The sequence below is a fragment of the Lemur catta genome, chromosome 1 (genome assembly GCF_020740605.2).
Source record: "Lemur catta isolate mLemCat1 chromosome 1, mLemCat1.pri, whole genome shotgun sequence".
In the NCBI taxonomy this organism is placed as follows: Eukaryota; Metazoa; Chordata; class Mammalia; order Primates; family Lemuridae; genus Lemur; species Lemur catta.
Window position 1 is genome coordinate 97,976,760 of NC_059128.1, and position 22,087 is coordinate 97,998,846.

Sequence of the window (22,087 nt, forward strand, 5' to 3'; positions counted from 1 at the left end):
ACTTGTTCTATTTGTTTGTTTTCTCTTCAATGAATGTCAGTTAAAGAGAAATTGACTGCGGATCCAGACAGTGAAATAGCTACAACCAGTCTACGGGTTTCTCTGCTATGTCCAGTAAGTGTTAACTCATAATTAAACCTTCCAGAAAGTTGAGCATACATTTCCTCTTTTTATTAAGTATTTCTAATATTTAAGAAATTCTGTTTACTTTTAAAATATGCCCAACTTTGTTACAGTGTATGAGAAGTGGACAGACATTTAGGTACTGGATTTGGGATCTAAACAAGTCTAAAAAATTCTCTACTCTTAGTAAGACTTATCTAAATATTTGCTGAAATTAATGAGGTTCTCCGAAGCTCAAGTGTAAAATATCAAAATAAGGAAATGTTTGTTGTCTCAATATATTTATAAAAATTTTACTTTTTATAATAGTATTTTCTGAATAAAAATCTAACCATGATTACCCACATATCAGATTTAACCATTTTGCCAACAGTGACTACATTATAAGAATCCACCAATTAAAAACTATTCTATTCAGCCTAAATAATTGAAATTGTTATACATATAAAAATTACCTAGAGATATTTTTGAGCCAGAAAATTAGGTCAAAATCAATCATTTTATGAAATAAATATATAGTCCCAAGACTTAACCAGATTATCAAACCTATATCGGAAAAAATCTAAAAAAATCTGTTTGTTAGGGTTTGTTTTCTTTCCTTTTTTGTTTTTTTTGGTTTTTTTTGAGACAGAGTCTAGCTCTGTCCTTCGGGCTACAGTGCCATGGTGTCAGCCTAGCTCATAGCAACCTCAAACTCCTGGGCTTAAGAGATCCTCCTGCCTCAGCCTCCCAAGTTGCTGGGACTACAGGCACGTTCCACCACCACGCCCAGCTAATTTTTCTATTTTTAGTAGAGACGGGGTCTCGCTCTTGCTCAGGCTGATCTCGAACTCCTGAGCTCAAGTGATCCTCCTGCCTCAGCCTCCCAGAGTGCTAGGATTATAGGCATGAGCCACCGCACCTGGCCCAGGGGTTTATTTCTTGACTAATTTAATGTTAGTTCCATTAGTAGAGATGGTAGTTGAATATGGCTTTCATACAAAAATATGTGAAAAATTAAAAGGAAATTACTTGACATTTTGATTACCTTTTGTTCTCTAATTTATCAAATTAATCATACTTAAACTGAGGAGAAAGTGTAAAGAATGACAGGACTCATCTATTTCCTGATTTGCCTGGATTGTTCTGGTGGCCCTGATACTGAAAGCCTTTGATACTGAAATCCTACTAATCAAAGATGACAATGAAATTATTATATTCGTAAAGAAACAAAGAATTTAAACAGAAATTAAATGTTATTTGTCCTACATTTTAGTCTTTTGTAATTTATAAAACTTCAACCACAATATGAAAATATTAGTTTAGTTTTTTTAATTAGTTTTTGTAAGTTATACAAAAAATACAGTGACGTTAATAAAAACCAACAAATCCTATCATTTTTGTATATATCCTTCTATTCTTCCTGTAACTTTTCATTCCTTCTTAGAGCCAATCTTTTTCTTAGGGAAAGTATTTTGACTCCAGGCTTTTTATATTTTTGCTAAAAATTCTTTAATTAAGTAACCAGATAAATATTATAACAGCCTATGTTGTAAAGGAAACTGATTGTTTTGGTTTGTTTTAGTTTCTTTTACCTTTTTAAAAAAATTTTTTTGTAGAGACAGGGTTTGGCTATGTTGTCCGGCTTGTCTCAAACTCCTGGCCTCAAGCAATCCTCCTGCCTCAGCCTCCCAAAGTGCTGGGGTTATAGGTATGAGCCATCATGCCCAGCTTGATTTTTTTTTTTTTTTTAAACATTTAGGAAAATGATTCACAGACTAGGGAAATAGAAGGTGGAATGAAGGCAAAAGGTTTTTTTTGTTGTTGTTTTGTTTTTTGAGACAGAGTCTTACTCTGTTGCCCGGGCTAGAGTGCCGTGGTATCAGCCTAGCTCACGGCAACTTCGAACTCCTGGGCTCAGGGGATCCTCCTGCCTCAGCCTCCCGAGTAGCTGGGACTACAGGCATGTGCCACCATGCCTGGCTAATTTTTTCTATATATTTTTAGTTGTCCAGCTTATTTCTTTCTATTTTTAGTAGAGACGAGGCCTCGCTCTTGCTCAGGCTGGTCTTGAACTCCTGAGCTCAAACAGTCCACCCACCTCAGCCTCCCAGAGTGCTAGGATTACAGGCGTGAGCCACCATGCCGGGCCCAACAAAAGATTTTTAAAATAAGAAAATAAAAATATATATACTTATCCAAGCCTTTCTCCCAAATTCTGATTTATCTACTCCCTTCTCTATGGTTCCTTGTCACCCTCTTTCATTATAAAACACCAATTCAGAGAATGTAATAAATTTAGTATTAAAGTACATAAGCCTCACTTTCCTGTTTGGGTGCGATAGCTCACCCCTATAATCCTAGCACTCTGGGAGGCTGAGGTGGGAGGATTGCTTGAGGTCAGGAGTTGGAGACCAGCCTGAGCAAGAGTGAGACCCCATCTCTACCAAAAATAGAAAACTTAGCCTGGCATGGTGGTGCACGCCTGTAGTCCCAGCAACTCGGAAGGCTGAGGCAGGAGGATTGCTTAAGTGCAGGAGTTTGAGGTTGCAGTGAGCTATGATGACACCACTGCACTCTAGCCAGGGCAACAGAGCAAGACTCTGTCTCAAAAAATAAACCTTCATTTTCCATTTTAATCATTGGAAAAAGTATTGTTTTTCTGTAATCTCACTTTAAAAATATTTATAGTTATGCTAAGATATATGTAATGTATATGTTTAACATTTAACTTACATTAATATGAATCATTTAGTCATATAAATAAGCATTGCAATATAAATTTATTTGTAAAACTATTAAATTTTATACTTCAGGTGCTTGTCTTTATATTATTAGAAAATGTCAGTCACATTTTCTCTTTGTACCTCTTCATTTAGTGGGCCAAGTTTTAATTTTTCTTTCCATGTCACCCCTGCTCCTCCCTCTTTAGTCTAACAGTTTTATCAGTTCATTTTAAATTGACATCTGCTTTCACGATTCAAATTATAGAAAAAAAAACACTATAGATACATAATTATAATATTTTCCAGGGGTCTATTTGGCTAAAAGGATAATCCCTGTACAGTGTTTCTGGAACAGTAAGATCATGTATTTTAGGTATGTTTTTACTCAAAAATAAAATTTAGTAATGACAACTCATCTATATATCAAATTTATAGAATAGTAAAAGAGATTTGTTCCCTTTGAAATATGTAAATATGATGTCTCAGTGTGCATTTGAATTGCCCTGGTTGTGATGTACAGAGCTCAAAATAAATGAGTTTCTGTTTTTTGTATGCCATTTAGCTAAAGGCAACAAAAATAATTAAAAATGACTTTGCTCTTTAGGAATTTTTTGGTTCTGATTTATTCAAAAATAGCTGGAAGAATCTTTGAGGGCCCACTTAGTGAAATACTCCTCAGACCTTTAAACCCAAATACAAATGACTTGGAGTTGATAGAAGAAAAAAAATAAACTCTTTGGAAATTTATTTATAGAATATTTATTATTATGAAAAATTTGTGAAATTATTCTTAATTCTTGCTTCTTCCTTTTTTGCAAGGAAAAGCATATATTTTATTGACATTTTTAGAACCCTTTTGATATAAGTTGGCTTAAACTTACATCCATAGTGTTTTCTGTTATAGCATCATCAGTTACTAATATAGCACTATTTTATTATAATAAGATTAGTGGCATTAGAAAACACATTAGAAAACACATGTGGAAAATGTTTCTGGACCAATGCAATCTATCTTACTTAATGGTAGTTTTTCTGTTACGAGAACTAGTTTATTCTTTTGGCCTTTTTATCAGGTACTTATGTAAATCAAATCATAAAAATTAGATAGAAGTGCAGTAAGGGAGTATTGAAGCTGTTTAATACTACATGAACACAGAATAGAAAAATGACTTAACCTGAAGTTTCAAAATGATTATTTGGAAATGATGCAAATATCATTCGTGTCCTATAAAAGGAAAGGGGGAACTTGTAATCACGAGATGAAGATATTCAAAGCTTAGCTTCTTTTCTGATAGCAAGTTAAAGAAAAATGGTGTCTGTCAGATAAATATTTAGAATTTAGTTATTTTTTTTAAAAAATCAGGAATATGAGAATGATCACATAACAGTTATTTTATGATGTTTTGAAGCAGGGCATTTGTGTGACAGCTAATAAACAATGCACTTGAGAGTGAACTTTTGTTTTCGTGTACCCATTTATAAATGTCCTTCCTGCACCATTCATGTGTCTGTGTTCCTTAAAAATTCTGTAGGTCAGCTTGTCAGTGTAGCTGATCATAAAGGCCTGAGAGTTGCTCTCTTGCCTAAAAAATATGAACTGACAGCTGGGGATTATGGGGATAAAGGTATGTGAGATAAAAGCTTTTGGAGAATAACTGCTTTTCAGCGTAAGTTCTACAGCCTATGGCTTAGATTCTGAAACCATCTTTATCTCTTATCTCATTCATTATCTTCATAAGTCATCAGAAGTAGCCTTATAGTTCTGTAGTTCATGAACCTTGTATATTATTGCTGGATTTGTCTAGAGTTTTTAGTCTATGATTTCTCTACTTAGTATTAAGTCAATAGGAAAATGCCTACTCAGCAGGAATTTGTACTTCACCAGTAAGTTAAGGTCTGACTTAAGATACAAAAATTTAACTTGGTACCACCAACCAGATGGTTATGTGGAAAATGTTTCTGGACCAATGCAATCTATCTTATTTAATGGTAGTTTTTCTGTTACGAGAACTAGTTTATTCTTTTGGCCTTTTTATCAGGTACTTATGTAAATCAAATCATAAAAATTAGATAGAAGTGCAGTAAGGGAGTATTGAAGCTGTTTAATACTACGTGAACACAGAATAGAAAAATGACTTAACCTGAAGTTTGGGTGGTTCTCCTAGCATACAAAGTAACTTAAAGTAAATATGTTTCTCTACTTTAATTAATTAATAATAGTGCCATTTATTGAAAACTTACTGTGTCAGGCACTGTGCAATAAACTTAATTTGATCCCCATAATCTTATCCTGTAGAGCATATGCTCTTTTTATCCCCATTTTATAGAACTGAGACTCTGAGTGATAAAATAATATCAGGATTTACAAAGTATAAATAAGCAGTGCGGCCAGGATTCGGTCTACCTCCAGAACTCATACTTAGAGCTGCGTATCATAAAGTACTACATACAGTGTGTACACCGTCTATGAATGGTGTCTCCTAGAACCATTCAACATGCACAACTGAAGTTTTGTTAGTACGTAGTACATAGGACTGTCCGCCTTCTGTATCGCAGGTACATTTCCAAGGATTGGGAACAAGGAGATTAGTCCCTTCTCTTTCTAGTAGGATAAACACATAGAGATAAACACATAGAAAAATAGTATACAGTCATGTGTTGCTTAATGATGGGGATGCATTCTGAGAAATGTGTTGTTACGTGATTTTGTCGTACAAATATCTTAGAGTATGCTTGCACAAACCTAGATAGTATAGCCTACTACTACACACCTAGGCTACAGACCTATACAGCATGTTGTATTGAATACTGTAGGCAGTTGTACAATGCTAAGTATTTGTGTATATAAATATATCTAAACATAGAAAAGGTACAGTAAAAATACAATATAAAAGATAAAAAAATGGTACACTTGTATAGGGTACTTACCATGAACAGAGCTTGCAGGACTGGAAGTTGTGATGGGTGAGTGAGTGCAGTGAATGTGAAGGCCTAGGATGTTACTGTAAACTACTATAGGCTTTATAAACACTATACACTTCATCTATACTAAATTTATTTTTTGAAAATTTCTTTCTTCAGTGATATATTAACCTTAGCTTATTATAACTTTTTTCCTTTTAAACTTTTAAAGTTTTTTAACTTTCTGACTTTTGTAATAACACTTGGCTTTAAACACACGTTGTACAGCTGTACAAAAAGATTTTCTTTATATCCTTATTCTATAAGTTTTTCCTGTTCTTAACATTTTTTATTTTTATTTTTTACTTTTTAACTTTTTTGTTAAAAACTAAGATACAAACACGCACATTAGCCTAGGCTTACACAGGGTCAGTGTCATCAATATCACTATCTGCCACCTCCACATCTTATCCCACTGGGAAGTCTTTAGGGGCAATAACACACATTGAGCTGTCATCTTCTATGATAATAATGCCACCTTCTAGAATACCTCCTGAAGGACCTACCTGAGGCTATGTTACAGTTAACTTTTTTTTTAATAAGTAGAAGGAGTAGAATGGTGGGAGGGAGGCAGGGAAAAAAAGAAAAAGAAAAAAATAAGTAGAAGGAGTACATTCTAAAGCAGCGGTCCCCAACCTTTTTGGCACCAGGGACAAGTTTCATGGAAGATAATTTTTCCATGGACCGGGAATGGGAGGGCAGGGATGGTTTTGGGATGATTCAAGTGCATTACATTTATTGTGCAGTCAAACCTCTCTGCTAATGATAATCTGTATTTGCAGCCGCTCCCCAGCACTAACATCACCTCCTCAGCTCCACCTCAGATCCATCAGGCATTAGATTCTCATAAGGAGCGTGCAACCTAGACCCCTTATGTACACAGTTTACAATAGGGTTCATGCTCCTAGGAGAATCTAATGCTGCTGCTGATCTGACAGGTGGTGGAGCTTATATGGTGATGCAAGTGATGGGGAGCAGCTGTAAATACAAATGAAGCCTCACTCACTGGCCTGCCGTTCACATCCCAGTTCCTAACAGGCATGGACCAGTACCAGTCTGCGGCCCCGGGAGTTGGGGAACATAGCTCTACAGTAACGATAAAAAGTATAGTATAGTAAATATATAAACCAGTAACATTGTTTATTATCATTATCAAGTTATTATGTTACTGTGTATAATTGTATGTGCTATACTTTTATACTAGCAGCACAGTAGGTTTGTTTCCACCAGCATCGCCACAGAAATTACCAATGTCACTAGGTGATAGGAATTTTTCAGCTCCTTTATAATTCTTATGGGACCTCCTTCGTATATGCAGTTCATTGTTGACCAAAACATCATGTGGCACATAATGGTAATCAGGGGTAGAGTTAGGAGCACAGAGAAGGGAACTGTCAGCATTGCTGTCTTCTCATAAGTTTATAGCATGTTCAGGGTTCTTTTTTAATTCATCATGACTACATCTGGTTGAAGTAAAAAGGAAACAATGTTACTTTAGAGATAGAAAAAGAGGCCCAGAAAGGTTACTAAGAGGCACGGTAAATCATTGCTACCAGAACAATAATTTAGTTCCCAAAATGACAGTTAATTTCCTTGGTAGACTAGGAAATTGCACATTTCCCTGAAATAATTCTAAGCAAGAATCTTTTCCTCATTTAAGTCATATCCTTTCCAAGCCTTGACGTTTCTCAAGCTCCACGTTCCACAAACATGTGGAAACTCTTTTCCTGGTACTTGGCAAATAATGGGGTTATTGAAAGTAGATAACTGCTATACTTTATGGCCATTGTGGGCTCTGGGGCCCCTACAGTGGTATGAGCTATCCTCCAGGGAAGGGGACAGTAATATGGCAGCTCCCTATGCAGATCTCTGGGCAGCTTCTCTGCCTTGGGCCAAAGCTAGTAGATCAGGGACCAGATGAAGCAGATTTCCTCTTTCATGGGATAGACTCAATTTGTGTTACCTCAAGCAACATTTACAAGGCAAGAAGAGAAGTCTCCTAACATGCTGGAGATGCTAGAGGTCCAGGGTTGTTTACTAAATTACTTGTGACGGTGCTCAGAGAGGGAAGAAATACAGAGTGCATGCACCGGGCTTCCTGCTTAGAGTTGCCACTTGGCAATTACGGGGAATGATCACTGTTGATTCGGTTTTGTCCTATGAACCACTCTCATTCATAGATAAGACTAATAGTAAATATCATTGTATCTCTGTATCCTGCCATATTTAATAAGGCATTCTTTTTTCCTTTCCCATCCCTAGTTAAGTAGGTCTTAGCCTTTTGGGGGCCAGGGACTGCTTTAAGAATTTGGTGAAAGCCAGTGTGGTGGTACCTGCTTATAGTCCTAGCTACTCAAGAGCCTGAGGCAAGAAGGTCACTTGATCCCAAGAGTTCAAAGCTGTAGTGTGGAATGATTGCACCTGTGAATAGCCACTGCACTCTGGCCCAGGGAACACATTGAGACCTTGTCTCTTTAGGGGAAAAAAAAAAAAAAAAAAGCTTTGATAAAAGCACTCTCTAAAAATGCACACACTTACAAAATTTTGCTTATAATTTTAAGGGGATCATGACCCTCCCAACCAAAAGCTGATCTGTGAGTTGTAGACTGGAGTAAATAACCTTGACTGTCCATAATCTGTTTGTTTGTTATCCAAAGAAATACTATAATTTTTTTAACCTGTAGATGTTTCACAGAAAATGTGTTTAATGTTCTTCTGCATTGAGTAGACACAGTATGCTTTAGATCAGAACACATACACATTATGTTTCAGAAAATTTTTACCAAAGCTTAAATTTTGAGCAGCAGTTGTCTAATATTTACTTTTTTCCCCTTTTAAAGCTTGGCAAAATGCGGCTGACAATTCCATGCCGGGCCCTTACGTGTTCTCATCTGCAGTGTTTTGATGCAACTCTTTATATTCAGATGAATGAGAAAAAGCCAACCTGGGTTTGTCCTGTCTGTGATAAGAAGGCTCCATATGAACACCTTATTATTGATGGGTATGTCACTTTAAAGATTTCCTTTGTACCTTGAAATGACATGTCTTATCTGGGTTTGTTACCTATCGGGTTTGGGATAAAAATTCTATAGGTAGTGGTTTCTGAGTTGCATATTTGTAGGATTTTTATGATTCTACAAATCAGTATTTCAAAGTAATTAATTTCAAATTAATGTTACAAATATTTTTCCTTTTTAACTTGATATCCACTTATTTTGAAAATGCATGCTTTACTGTCAGTGCCTCCTGACATTTGTCATTTAAATGGTTCTAAGCAAGGTATGCTTATACCTTTTCCGAACATGAGTCCATCTATCCCTAGATGTGCAGACCATATTAGAGAAGGAATGAAAGAACTGTGAAATTCTGATTAACTCAAGCTCATGAAAAATTGGGCTTTTTAGTAGAAGTTAGCCTGTTTCTGGAGATTAGATCAAGCTTCAGTCATGGTTCATCATACTGCCTCTCCCACTGTGAGGGCTCCTAAAACTGATCAATTCACGAATAGCAGCTTCCTGTGCTTTTCTGTTTCTTCTAAAATACTTGTCTTTTTCTTCTTCTTCTTCTTTTTGTTTTCACCAGCAGCATCATAATAAGCAGTTATTTTTCTTCACACTCCTATTTTTTATCTATCCTACCAGACATCTTGGAATGTTCCTCTAAATTTTCCCCTATTCTGTATCCTCTGTTTTTTTTTCTTTTTGCCACTGGAAAAAAATAAACTGTAAGAAGGAGCATATCTACTTAATATTTCCTGTACTTTCCAGCAAAATAGTATTTGAAAAAACATAGGAGTCTGAAGGTGGTAATATAAGAAATGGAATATATTTAGCAATACAGGTATAACTTAGAGCTTGAAAGATGTCAGACCAGGCATGGGAAAAGAATAAACTTAGAACTTAAATGTTTTATGTTTAATTTTTTAGAAATGACAATGATCACTAATAAATCTAAATTGAATAGCTCTTCATGCTACGTAGCTACAGCTCTTCATGTTACATAGCTTTACAAAGGGTTCTCTTATTTCTTGTTATGAAACCCATGAACACAGCCTTTTACAGAACATTGGAAAATAAAAAGCTTTTGTTGGTGTATAATTTTCTGGTTTTTGTTTTTACATAATTGTTATGCATTGTTAATAATTTTTATCATTTGGTTTCATTTAATATTATAACCTAAAGATTTGAACATCTTTTGTATTTGACCAATGTATAATTTTATGCATTCTTTGTAAATACTTTTAAATATCTGTATAATATTTTATCAAAGAGCCTTAACCTTTGGTTACATATTGTTATATGTATTGCTTCAGTTTATCAAATAAGACATATTTATTGTAGGCAATTTGGATTATGCAAAAAAGTATAAGGAAGAAAAATAAATACCCACGAAGTCACCACCCAGAGATAACTGCTATTTATATCCTATTCACACACACAATTTTATTTTTGAAATGCAGTTTTCTTTTGTTGGCCTTTTCTCACTTTTTGTGAACATTTTCCCATGTTATTAAAAATATTTGACAATGTAATTTTTTGTGATTATATATTTTCTTACATAAATGTACCATAATTTAGGTAACTATTTTCCTACTTAGCACTAGATTTTGAGAACAAATATAATTTACTTCTACTTTCTTTTTTCTCATTTATACTTCTATAAAACATAGAAGCTCTGAATGTTTTTTGAATAGTAATATTTTTAATTTATTTTCCTCTAAAATGTGATATTCCAATTGTTTTTTATAGCTTGTTTATGGAAATTCTAAAGTACTGTACAGACTGTGACGAAATACAGTTTAAGGAGGATGGCTCTTGGGCACCGATGAGATCGAAAAAGGAAGTACAGGAAGTTTCTGCCTCTTACAATGGAGTTGATGGTGAGTGGTAGTTTTTCATAAGGGTGGGGCAGTTTCCCCTGCTGCTATAAGCCTTGGTTTTCACTATTAAAATGCATGTATTTTTAAAAAACACTAAGCAGTTTATGGATAACTTAATAATTCTTATTAAATTATTGATTAAATGTTCCGAAGTAATAGAACTCCTTTTAAATTCACTTTTTCCCCAGCTTTTAAAATTTTCTGATATAAGATTTCAAAGTAATGTAATTTAATAAGTCGTTTGTAAAGTCATGATTTTGAAACCATATCCTTTTCAAATTTTTAACAGATTTGGTACAGAGTAGTGAATTTTCCTTTTTCGTTTACATTTTTTTCCTGGTTTTTAATATGTTTTTGCTGGAAGGAGACTATGAGGTTTTTTTAAATGTTACCATAATATTTCTTAAGTATGTCAGGTACCGTACAGATGAACATTTATAATATACAGTCTCTGCTCTCAAATTGCTTTTATTCTGAAGTAGACATAAGACATACATTTTGATTTGCTCTAATTCAGAATTATTTTTTTAAAGAATCCTTTAACAGTCGATAATAAATTATAGTTTTAAACGTAGTGGAAAAGAGCCACTGTTGGTTTTCCACTCTCTAGCCCCAGCAATATTGTATCTACATTGTAACTGATAAATTAATAAGGACACTGAGTAAAGAAGAGAGATGTCATAGGTCTTCTTTGCATTGAATTTTCATTATTCCCACACAGGATGCTTGAGCTCCACATTGGAACATCAGGTGGCTTCTCACCACCAGTCCTCAAATAAAAACAAGAAAGTAGAGGTGATTGACCTAACCATAGATAGTTCATCTGATGAAGAGGAGGAAGAGCCATCTGCCAAGAGGACTTGTCCTTCCCTATCTCCTACATCACCACTAAATAATAAAGGGTAAGTGCTGAGAACTTTAAAAAAAAAAAAATCATTGTGAAAGTTAATTTGGTAAATAGGGATTAAAGACCTGCCAAATATTAATAAAATGATCGTGCTTGATTGTGAAACTTAACCTAGCAATCAAAGGATAGGCTGAATTTTTCCCAGGCTGTGATATTCTTGAGGGATTAGGGTAATGCATCAAAAAGGTCACTTGGATATGATAGTCATCGTATCAAAAGATAATTCTAGTACAGTGGTTCTCAAACTGTAGGATATGTACATCAGAATCACCTGAGAGCTTATTAAAATGCACACATTAATCCCCCATGTCTGAGTTAGGGACTGAGAAAATTTGTATTTATAATAAGTTCTGAGGTGATCCTGGTACTGCTTATTCAAACTGGAAAATGTATGCTATAACGGTAACCCCAGGTTGACTGTTTCAAGTAGAAAGCAGAGGGAGACCAGGTGATTTAAACCTGCTTCCAAATGTGTGTGAGGCTGTCAGTGAAGGAGGGCATAGATGACTTCAGTTGTAGTACACAGTATTTTCTATTTTGTAGACTTCCTCCCGTATTTTCCATTAGTCTTATATCAGTAATAATGTACCTTGGTTATGCTTCAGTTCATCTCATAAAACACCGTTATCTACTTTGTGTAAAACACCCTGTGCTAAACATGGATGACAATAAAATGAGTGAGTATAGTCCTCACCTTAAAGAGCTTAACACTTTCTACGGGGTGGTAAAACAAGAAGTACACTCTAGCTGTACTCTCAACAGACTTTTATTCCCATAGACACATCAGGGATTCTCAGTGAAAAGATTTCATATTTTGCTGAAGCACAATTTTAGCCCACTAATAGTAAATCTAGAAATAGATGTAGCCCTTTTTAGGTGTATATCAGGATCACGCCTATGATAACTCAATAGGAGCTATTCAAAAAATCTTCCAACAGCAGTGGTGCCTGAAGAAAGACTGTAAGAAAGAAGGACGGTCCATAGATGGAATTGTTATAGATTGCAAGGTCAAGAGGGAAAGTTGACACCAGACCAAGAGCAGGCATTCTGTGCATGGAGTCAAATCATTTTCAGGTTTGATGTTGTATGGTAAGATTAAAAGGTTTCAATCAAACATTACACAGGTTGATATTTTCATTCAGGAGCAGCTTATCTCAACATATAGACAGACAGAAACAAAGACATTAAAAGCACTATCATTATTCTAAACAAAATTAATATTTAAATACTAATTCTATTCTATGAACGTTAGTTACCTCTGATGAAAGCCTACCTTGATGGCTGTTACCCAGCAAGCCTCACCTTGTTATTATACCAATTTATGTTACAACTCTGAGTAGGAGAAAAAGTCAGATTACCTGAAGCTAGTATAATTAGAACACATACCTGTAGAATTTTGATTCTAAGATATTTTATAAATATCAAGCCATAGTATGAGCAAATACATATTGTCATATGATTTTTAAAAATTTTTTTTTATAGAGATGGAAGTCTCACTATGTTGCCCAGGCTCTTCTCAAACTCCTGGCCTCAAGTGATCCTCCTACCTCAGCCTCTGAAAGTGCTGGGATTACAGCTGTGAGCCACTGTGCCAGACATCATATGATTTTTGTAATGCCATAATTGCAACATTAACAGATATTTCAGGCCAGGCGCGGTGGCTCATGCCTGTAATCCTAGCCCTCCCTCTGGGAGGCCGAGGCAGATGGATCGTTTGAGCTCAGGAGTTTGAGACCAGCCTGAGCAAGAGCGAGACCCCATCTCTACTAAAAATAGAGAGAAATTATATGGACAGCTAAAAATATATATAGAAAAAATTAGCCAGGCATGGTGGCGCCTGCCTGTAGTCCCAGCTATTCAGGAGGCTGAGGCAGGGTGGATCGCTTGAGCCCAGGAGTTTGAGGTTGCTGTGAGCTAGGCTGACGCCACGGCACTCTGGCCTGGGCAACAGAGTGAGATTCTGTCTCAAAAGAAAAAACAAAAAAACAGGTATTTCATAAACCTTTGGATGTATAAATACTTTTGAGTTAAATACATCATTATATATGTTCTGCTCTTTAGAATATTAATAGTACTCATATGTATTTATGTAAACTATGCAATTGTTTTACTGTGTATTTTTTCCTTAAAACTTTTGCGTGTTTAGAAATCTAATATTTCTTCTTTGGATATTTGTTTTGCTGTTTCTCCAAAAATAGCTCTGTTTATTATGTTTGGAATATTACATTAGATGCATTAACTACTTCCTGAGCTTCCCAGTGACTAACTGAACCCAGATACCCCAGTAACTTGCAAATGCCAGACCTTTCTCTCTGTATTTTCAGATTAAAAACAAGAAACCTGAAAGTTTACAACATCTTTAGAAGGAGAATAATGCCATAGTTAGCACTAGTAGCCATTTTATGATAATGACTAGTCAGTAACTAGAAACCTAACCCTAGCATGTCGTGTTTGTTATTGTGCAGTATAAAGGTGGGAATGTACTTCAAAACATTATCACAAAATTGAAAGAAAAGCAGCCAGCAGGAATCAGAAAGAGGCAAACATCACTAAATGTAAAACGCTTTGTTGTCTTCAGCCAGTGTTTAGTATTCATCCAGAAATTTTCTATACTGTTGGTATATTGAGATGATTTGAAAGACTAGCCTTTCAGCTGCTTTGTTCTCTCTTGTAATCCCTTAAACATTGTCAGAGGACACAGCTAATGGAAAATGGTACTTTTTATAGATGTAAGAGGTTTAATGAAGTTTCCATTAGATGAAACGTTTTTATGAGACAGATGAGAATGTGTTTTATGCTTCATATCCCATTCATAAAAATGTGGTAGATGGTCATAACTAGAACTCTATTCCTGGAATTCCAACCTTGGGATCTTTTGAAATATTCTATACCATTGAAATTGCATCCCCACATCCAGAGCACTTCACATGAAGGATTAAAAGCAAAAGACAGCCTCTTCATTACTTCCTCCTTTCTATTTTCTGTAACTTATATACCTTTTACCTCTTGTATGGGGTAACATAACCCTTATGCTTCCTTCCAGGGCTATCAGAATTCTTTCTTTTTCTTTTTTAAAATCAGTTAAATTCTTCCTTTTCTTTTTTTCTTCCTCCTTTTCACTTTTTCCTTAATTTCTGGTTAAAAAAATTGGGGGCTACTTTTCTCTCTGTTTTCCTAGATTCTCTCTTTTTTTCTTATTTCTTTTTCCAGTTATATTATTCTCCCCTTAAAAACTCCATCACCTATTCGTTATGAAACATTTCTTCTTGTCTTGTTGCTTTTGTTGGATTTAGCAGGGCTTTAATGCAAATGGTGTGCTGATAACTGCACTGGGCATTGGGTATACCAAGAGAAACACTACCCAGTTTTTGTTCTCATAAAGTTTAGGAGTCTAAGGGGCCAGCTGGTAACTCTCAACTGCTCAAATTGCTGCATTCTCCCAGTTTTGGCTGTATGTGTTTTATTTATTAGGACATACCTATACTTCTTGCTAGTGAACGCATCAGTCAGTGTAAGTATCTTTCACTCATATCTTAGTAAGGTGACTCAGCTGTGCGTTTCCTCTGCATTCTGAAAGTATAGGTGGTAATATTCTAAAGACAGTGTGTGGTTTCTGAATGTTGCATCCATCTATTTCTCCCTCTAACCTCTGCAAAAATGCTATTAAGCATACAAATTATTTTGTAATTGTAGATGGTCTAAATTATAAATTGCTTTTCTTGTCTTTTGTTTTTATCTCCATCACAAAAGCTAGGGTTTATTGTGAGATGCAACCCCCCTTCTTTTTAAACATAAAAGTTTAACTGACTCATGAAAATTAAGCAAACCTTTCCTTCTTACAGCATTTTAAGTCTTCCACATCAAGCATCTCCAGTATCCCGCACCCCAAGCCTTCCTGCTGTAGACACAAGCTACATTAACACCTCCCTCATCCAAGACTATAGGCATCCTTTCCACATGACACCCATGCCTTATGACTTACAAGGTGAGTCACCAGTTCTTTTGTGTTGTCGTATAGCATTATGAATGCCTTTGATCTATATCGTCCTCTTCTGGGTGAGTCTAAGGAAGACTTGTAAGATTGGGAGTGCAGAGCCTGTGACCCAGGGAACTGAGAGAAATAATATACTGCGGCCATAAATACTGGCCTGCTTCCTTGATTGTGCCTTTACTAATAGCCAGTGTTTTACTCCCAGTGGTAAAACTAATACAATGATCTTTAGGTTTTGTGAGCTTCAGAGTACTCTGTAAATTGTTTTTAGATGACGTCCAGTATGTGGCTTTAAGTTTTGATATTTATGAGCATTATATTTTTTCCCTAATTTTAGTTGTAATGCAGCAGGGATTGTGCGTAACTGTGTTGCATTATCTTTTAGATAACGCTGAATCGAGACATTTGAAAGTTTTTAATTTTTATTCTAGTAAACCTGATCCTTCTTTTCAAAAGCAGTTTGAAATTAGTATACTGATTTGTGTAATATGTGATTCATAATAATCATTTATATTATCAAAAAGAATTCTCATATATTTTGTATTTTAATAATTTGTATATTAGTCATGTAACCTAACAAAATTTTTCTCTTTTATTCCAAAAAGCCTTATGTGTAGGAAATTCAGTACAAGAACATAAAATGAAAGTTTCCTTCCACCTGTCCCCCAAGCCCACTCCTTAGAAGTTACAGCTAGTCTTAACAGTTGTATAACTTGCCATACCTTTTGTCTACACATGAAACATACTATCACTATCAAGAACCACAGTGCTATGCACTTTGTGAGTCCCCAAACTATAATCTGTTCTAGTGTAGATAGTGGGTAGATCCTTAGTGTATTTGTATTATTGCCGTATTTTTATCTACATCTGCTTGTTGTGCTTTTCCCCAAGTTTAGATATTTAGATATCACAATGAGGCATTTCATTTGTGTTGGTTTCCTTGCTCTTCTTCGCGTTACATGATGGTGGGGGAGATGAGAATGTGAGCTGGAAGAGGTCTGCTTGTGGTGAATCCTGGGCAGCCAGGGGTCAGGCCTGGTCCTTCTGTATGTAACAGGCACGCAGGTCTCTAACCCCTCGTGCCAGTGCAGCATCTCTCAGTTAGAATCTGGTACAGGTGGGAAAAGTGAGCAAATTTGAGAAAGATAAAGCAAATCTGTACTACAATTTGCTTAATCTCTTTCAACTTCAAACTTTTTTGTCTGCAAAATGAGGCCAAAATAATTACCTCATGAGATGCTTGTGAGGAGGAGCTTGGAGTAGATTGAAAGGTTACTAAAAAGGAATCTGGACGAGCATTGTAAAAGGTGCTGTGCCAGTTTAAGGGATGCATGTTAGATCTAACAGGGCAGCATGGCCCAAGTCCCGTAGGTGAAGTTACAGGGAGGACAAATCATGGCTGAAGCTTGATCTTCACCCTTAATCATCTAGAGATGGGAGAGACATAAAACATTTAGCTCAACTCTTCATGTTTAAATAAAATTCTAAATGATGTAGCATTTAAGACTTACATTTGTTTTTGATGTATTGGGGCATTTGGAGGGGGTTTTTTGTTTGGTTTTTTTTTCAAAACTAAAATAATTTTTTCTCCCACAGGATTAGATTTCTTTCCTTTCTTATCAGGAGACAATCAGGTATGTTATTTTTTAAAAAATACTGTTATTTTAATTGTACAATAAACATACAGTCATGCGCCGCATAATGACGTTTTGTTCAACAACAGACCGCATGTACAGCGGTGGTCCCGTAAGATTATGATGGAGCTGAAAAATTCCTATTGCCTACTGGTGTCGGTCACAGTGCAGGGCATTACTCACGTGTTTGTGGTGATACTGGTATAAAGAAACCTACTGCACTGCCAGCCATATAAAAGTATAGCACATACAATCGTACAGTACATAACACATGATATTAAACGACTATGTTACTGGTTTATGTATTTACTATACCATACTTTTTATCATTATTTTAGAGTGTACTCCTGCTACTTATTCTAAAAAAAACAGAAGAGTTTACCGTAAAACAGTTTGGTGTGTTGTGGCCGCACGGCCTCACACATCTTGTGTTTGCCACATCTCTTGATCACATCGTTTTCTCTCGTGTTTGATTTAATCTCCTGTTTTGTTCATCATGGCCCCTAAGCTTACAAAAGCCACATCTAATGTTGCCAGTAAGGGGCCATGTCGAGTGAATGACCTAGAAACGAAATTAAATGTGAGGAAGGACTATGAAGGTGGAAAATCAGGGATGGTTATGGCTCACCAGTCTGGCGTGTCCCATTCCACAATAGCTGCCGTCTTAGAGAACAAGAACAAAGTAGTGGAAGCTGTTAAGGGTCTGCTTCACTGAAGCAACAAGGTTAACAAACGTTCGAGACAGGCCTTTATCAGATACGGAGAAACTTCTAATGATCTGGATGGAAAACCAGACACAGAAACAGATCCCTCTCAGCACCGTGATGATCATGGCCACAGCAAAAAGTTTGTTTGTGATGTTGAAAGAAAAGGCTGGACCCGACTATGATGTTAAATTTACTGCTAGCTCTGGGTGGTTTAAACAATTCAAGAATCATTATTCATTACATAATATGAAAGTGAGTGGTGAGTCTGTGAGTGCTGATGTGAAGGCAGCTGAAGAATTTTTGGAAACTCTAGATAAGCTAATTGTAGAGGAAAATTACCTGCCAGAGCAAATCTTCAGTGTGGATGAAACCTCCCTATCTGGAAAGGGATGTCTGAAAGGACTTCCATCCATGAGGAGGCCAAGTCATTGCCAGGTTTCATGGCTTTTAAGGCCTGAATAACAGTCTTGCTTGGGGCATTGTTGCAGGCTACAAATTGAAACCTTTTGTGATCTGGCACAGTGAGAACCACAAGGCCTTCAAGCATATCAATGAGCACACAGTGCCAGTGTGCTACAGGAGCAATAAGAAGTTAAGGATGACCCAGCTCCTCTTCCAAGGTGCCCTCCTGAATTGCTGTGCTGTGAAATGGAGAAGTGCTGTTTGGAGAACAACATGCCATTCAAGATTTTGCTTATTGTTGATAATGCTCCCGCATATCCTCCTGTTATTGGTGATCTTCATCCCAGTGTCAAAGTGGTGTTCCTCCCTCCAAATACCACCTCTTTGATCCCACCAATGAATCAAGCAGTTACAGCACCTTTTACGGCCTACGACCTGAGAAGGACCTTTGCCCAGGTGATTGCTGGAACTGAGGAAGACACTGAGGAGACACTGGGGCAATTCAGGAAGGATTACAGCAACTATGATTGCACCAAGAACCTTGCCTGGGCTGGGCTGATGTCACCAAGGAGTGTGTGAATGGCATCTGGAGGAAGACACTCAGGAGGTTTGTCCATGGCTTCAAAGGATTTGCCAAGAATGAGGAGATTGCAAAAGTCAACAAGGCTGTAGTTGAGATGGCAGACGACTTTAACCTGGGTGTAGATGAGGACAACATTGAGGAGCTCCTAGAAGTGGTTCCTGAGGAATTGACTAATGAGGAGTTGTTGGAACTGGAACAGAATGCATAGCTGAAGAAGAGGGAAGAGAAAAGGAAACTGCAGGTGAAGAAAAAGAAGAATCCCCAAGAAAATTCACAGTGAAGCGTTTAGCAGAAGCTTTTGCAGACCTCAGCAAGCTCCTCAAAAACTTTGAAAACATGGACCCCAGCATTGAAAGGTTTTCATTAATACAGAGGAATGTTTGTGGCGCACTGTCTGCTTATAAGCAAATCTGTGATGAAAAAAAGAAACCAAGCAAACCACCATGGACATATTTCTGAAAAGAGTGACACTTCCTCAAGAAGAGCCTCAGGCAGGTCCTTTAGGAGGGATCCAGGAGAAGGCATTGTAATCGTAGAAGATGACAACTCCATGTGTGTTACTGCCCCTGAAGACCTTCTAGTGGGACAGGATGTGAAGGTGGAAGACAGTGATATTGAAGATCCTGACCCTGTATAGGCCTAGGCTAATGTGTGTGTTTCTTAGTTTTTAACAAAGAAATTAAGTAAAAAATAAAAATAGAAAAAAGCTTATAGAATAAGGATATAAAGAAAGAGAATATTTTTGTATAGCTGTATGGTGTCTGTTTTAAGTTGTTATTAAAAGTCAAAAAGTTAAAAAATTTAAAAGTTTATAAAGTAGTTACAGTAAGCTAAGGTTAGCTTATTAAAGAAAGAAATTGAAATTTTTAAAATAAATTTAGTGTAGCCTAAGTGTTTATAAAGTCCACAGTAATGTACAGTAATGTTCTAGGCCTTCACATACACTCACCACTCACTCACCCAGAGCAACTTCCAGTCCTGCAAGCTTCATTTATGGTAAGTACCCAATACTGGTGTACCATTTTTTATCTTTTATACTGTATTTTTACTGTACCTTTTCTATGTTTAGGTATTTTTATATACACAAATACCTAGCATTGTATTACGAATGCCTATAGTATTCAGTACAGTAACATGCTGTACAGGTTCATAGCTTAGGAGCATTAGGCTATGCCATATAGCCTAGGTTTGTGTAGGTGCACTCTGATGTTTGCACAACAGTGAAATTGCCTAGCATTTGTCAGAATGTATCCCCATCGTTAAGCGACGCATGACTGTATTTAAAAGTATGATACATAGCCAAGAGAAAGAGTAAATTCACTTGGAAAATTTAGAGTGATCATACCCATTATTGTTATGGCTTTAAGAATTTAAATAAAAATCCCTAGCTTCAGCAGTGCCTGCGTATACCGGAAGAACGGTGTCTAATTGTTGGTTTCCAGTACTGTTTTCTAAAGGAACAGAGGGCAGTGAGTCAGATTGACTGGTAGATTTCTTGGCTAAATATCTTCTTAAGAGGAGGTAGGTGACTGTCCTTTCGTGCTGCTTCTAAGCACATGCTTATTGGGAAATAGAATTTCAAGAATTGCTTGCAATGCTAATTAAAACAAAGAACAATACAAATTTTAGTTTGTATTTTCCCCCAGTTTCAGATATAAAAATGTCTCTCAAGATCAGGGCTCCAGCCGTTACATAAGGCCATTTGATTTTGCAAAATGTCTTACTAAATGTTTCAGAAATATCGTATAACTCAGGATATATTAAATTTAGGACATTGTTGTGCTGAGAAGAAAATGTATTAATTTATAAGTACAATTAACATGCTTTTGTCTTTGTTTCCCCTCCCTAGCATTACAACACCTCCTTGCTTGCCGCTGCAGCAGCAGCAGTTTCAGATGATCAAGACCTCCTACACTCGTCTCGGTTTTTTCCATATACCTCCTCGCAGATGTTTCTCGATCAGTTAAGTGCAGGCGGCAGTACTTCTCTGCCAACCACCAACGGAAGCAGCAGTGGCAGTAACAGCAGCCTCGTATCCTCCAACAGCTTAAGGGAGAGCCACAGCCACACCGTCACAAACAGGAGCGGCACGGACACGGCGTCCATCTTTGGCATCATCCCAGACATTATCTCGTTGGATTGATTCCCCGGCCCCTGCCGCTCCCATCCCCATCCCAGATTAAATGAACTTGGCAGAAAGAAGAGAACTTTGTGCTCTGTTTTACCTTATTCTGTTGAGAAAAGTACACAAGCGTGTTTTTTTTTTCCTTTTTTTAGGGAAAAAAATTAAAAGAAATGTACAGAGAACAAAACTATATTTTCAGTTTTACTTTTGTATATAAATCTAAGACTGCCTGTCTGATAAAACACTTGTTTAAAAAAAAAAAAAAAGGAAAGAAAAGAAAAAAGAAAAAACAAGCACCCACAAACCACCTTCAGTTCATTTTTTCTGGATTCTGAAGATTTTTCATCATTTGTCTTATGGTTTTGGTTTTATTTTACTTCAATGGCATTATTTTATTTGCAATAACAGAAAAGGAATTGCATGTATGAAGTTTTAAATTGTGGGTTTTTCTTTGTTGTGGGGAGGGGGTTGGGGGGTATAGTTTGATTTCCATTTTCTAAAAATGACAGACTTGGATTCTGTTTGTGTGTGTGTGCATATTTTATCCAGCCTTAAGTTATAAAGCTCATCTGTCCCACTGCATTCCCTATGTATTCAGGACATGGCTCGTGGGGGTGTGTGTTCAGTGTGTGTGTCTGTGTGTATTTTTCTGTCATTACTGTTCCCTTTCCTCCCAAGTGTGCGTTCAGTTAATATAATCAGTTGCTTGCTTTTCTCAAAGTGCTTTGAAGGTCTTGAACTCACGTGTGAGCATCTTTATCAACTATCCCAATTGCATGTTCTCCATCACATATTCTCTCTTATTTGCTATATACCCCCTGAGAATATGTTTTAGAGATATTGGAATAAAGCTGTCTGGGTAAGAAGTAGGCTTAGCAGACCTGTGAATAATACACTTTAGTCTAGTTCTTTATTCTAAATCTGGATTGCCAGTATTGTGTATCTAAACCAAGTCTGTGAGTACCTGCTTTTTTTGGCCACAGAGTAACAAGTTTTCATGTAAGATCTTCGTACCAAAGTAGGAAGTAAAAATAGCTTAGAAAGCCTTGTTGGGTATCTTTTGCAGCTGA

The 22,087-nt window shown here is 36.4% G+C and overlaps 1 protein-coding gene across 1 annotated transcript in view; it reads left to right on the top strand.

Moving 5' to 3' along the window:
• PIAS1 (protein inhibitor of activated STAT 1) overlaps positions 1–21,204 on the top strand; it is a 129,281-nt gene extending 108,077 nt beyond the window's left edge. The window contains exons 8-14 of the mRNA XM_045541716.1: positions 41–114; positions 8,630–8,790; positions 10,538–10,668; positions 11,390–11,570; positions 15,418–15,560; positions 17,163–17,200; positions 20,742–21,204. Of these exons, the coding sequence (XP_045397672.1) occupies positions 41–114; positions 8,630–8,790; positions 10,538–10,668; positions 11,390–11,570; positions 15,418–15,560; positions 17,163–17,200; positions 20,742–21,035 (1,022 nt within the window). The 3' untranslated portion in view covers positions 21,036–21,204. The remainder of the gene's footprint in view (positions 1–40; positions 115–8,629; positions 8,791–10,537; positions 10,669–11,389; positions 11,571–15,417; positions 15,561–17,162; positions 17,201–20,741) is intronic.
• The last annotated feature ends 883 nt before the right edge of the window (positions 21,205–22,087 follow it).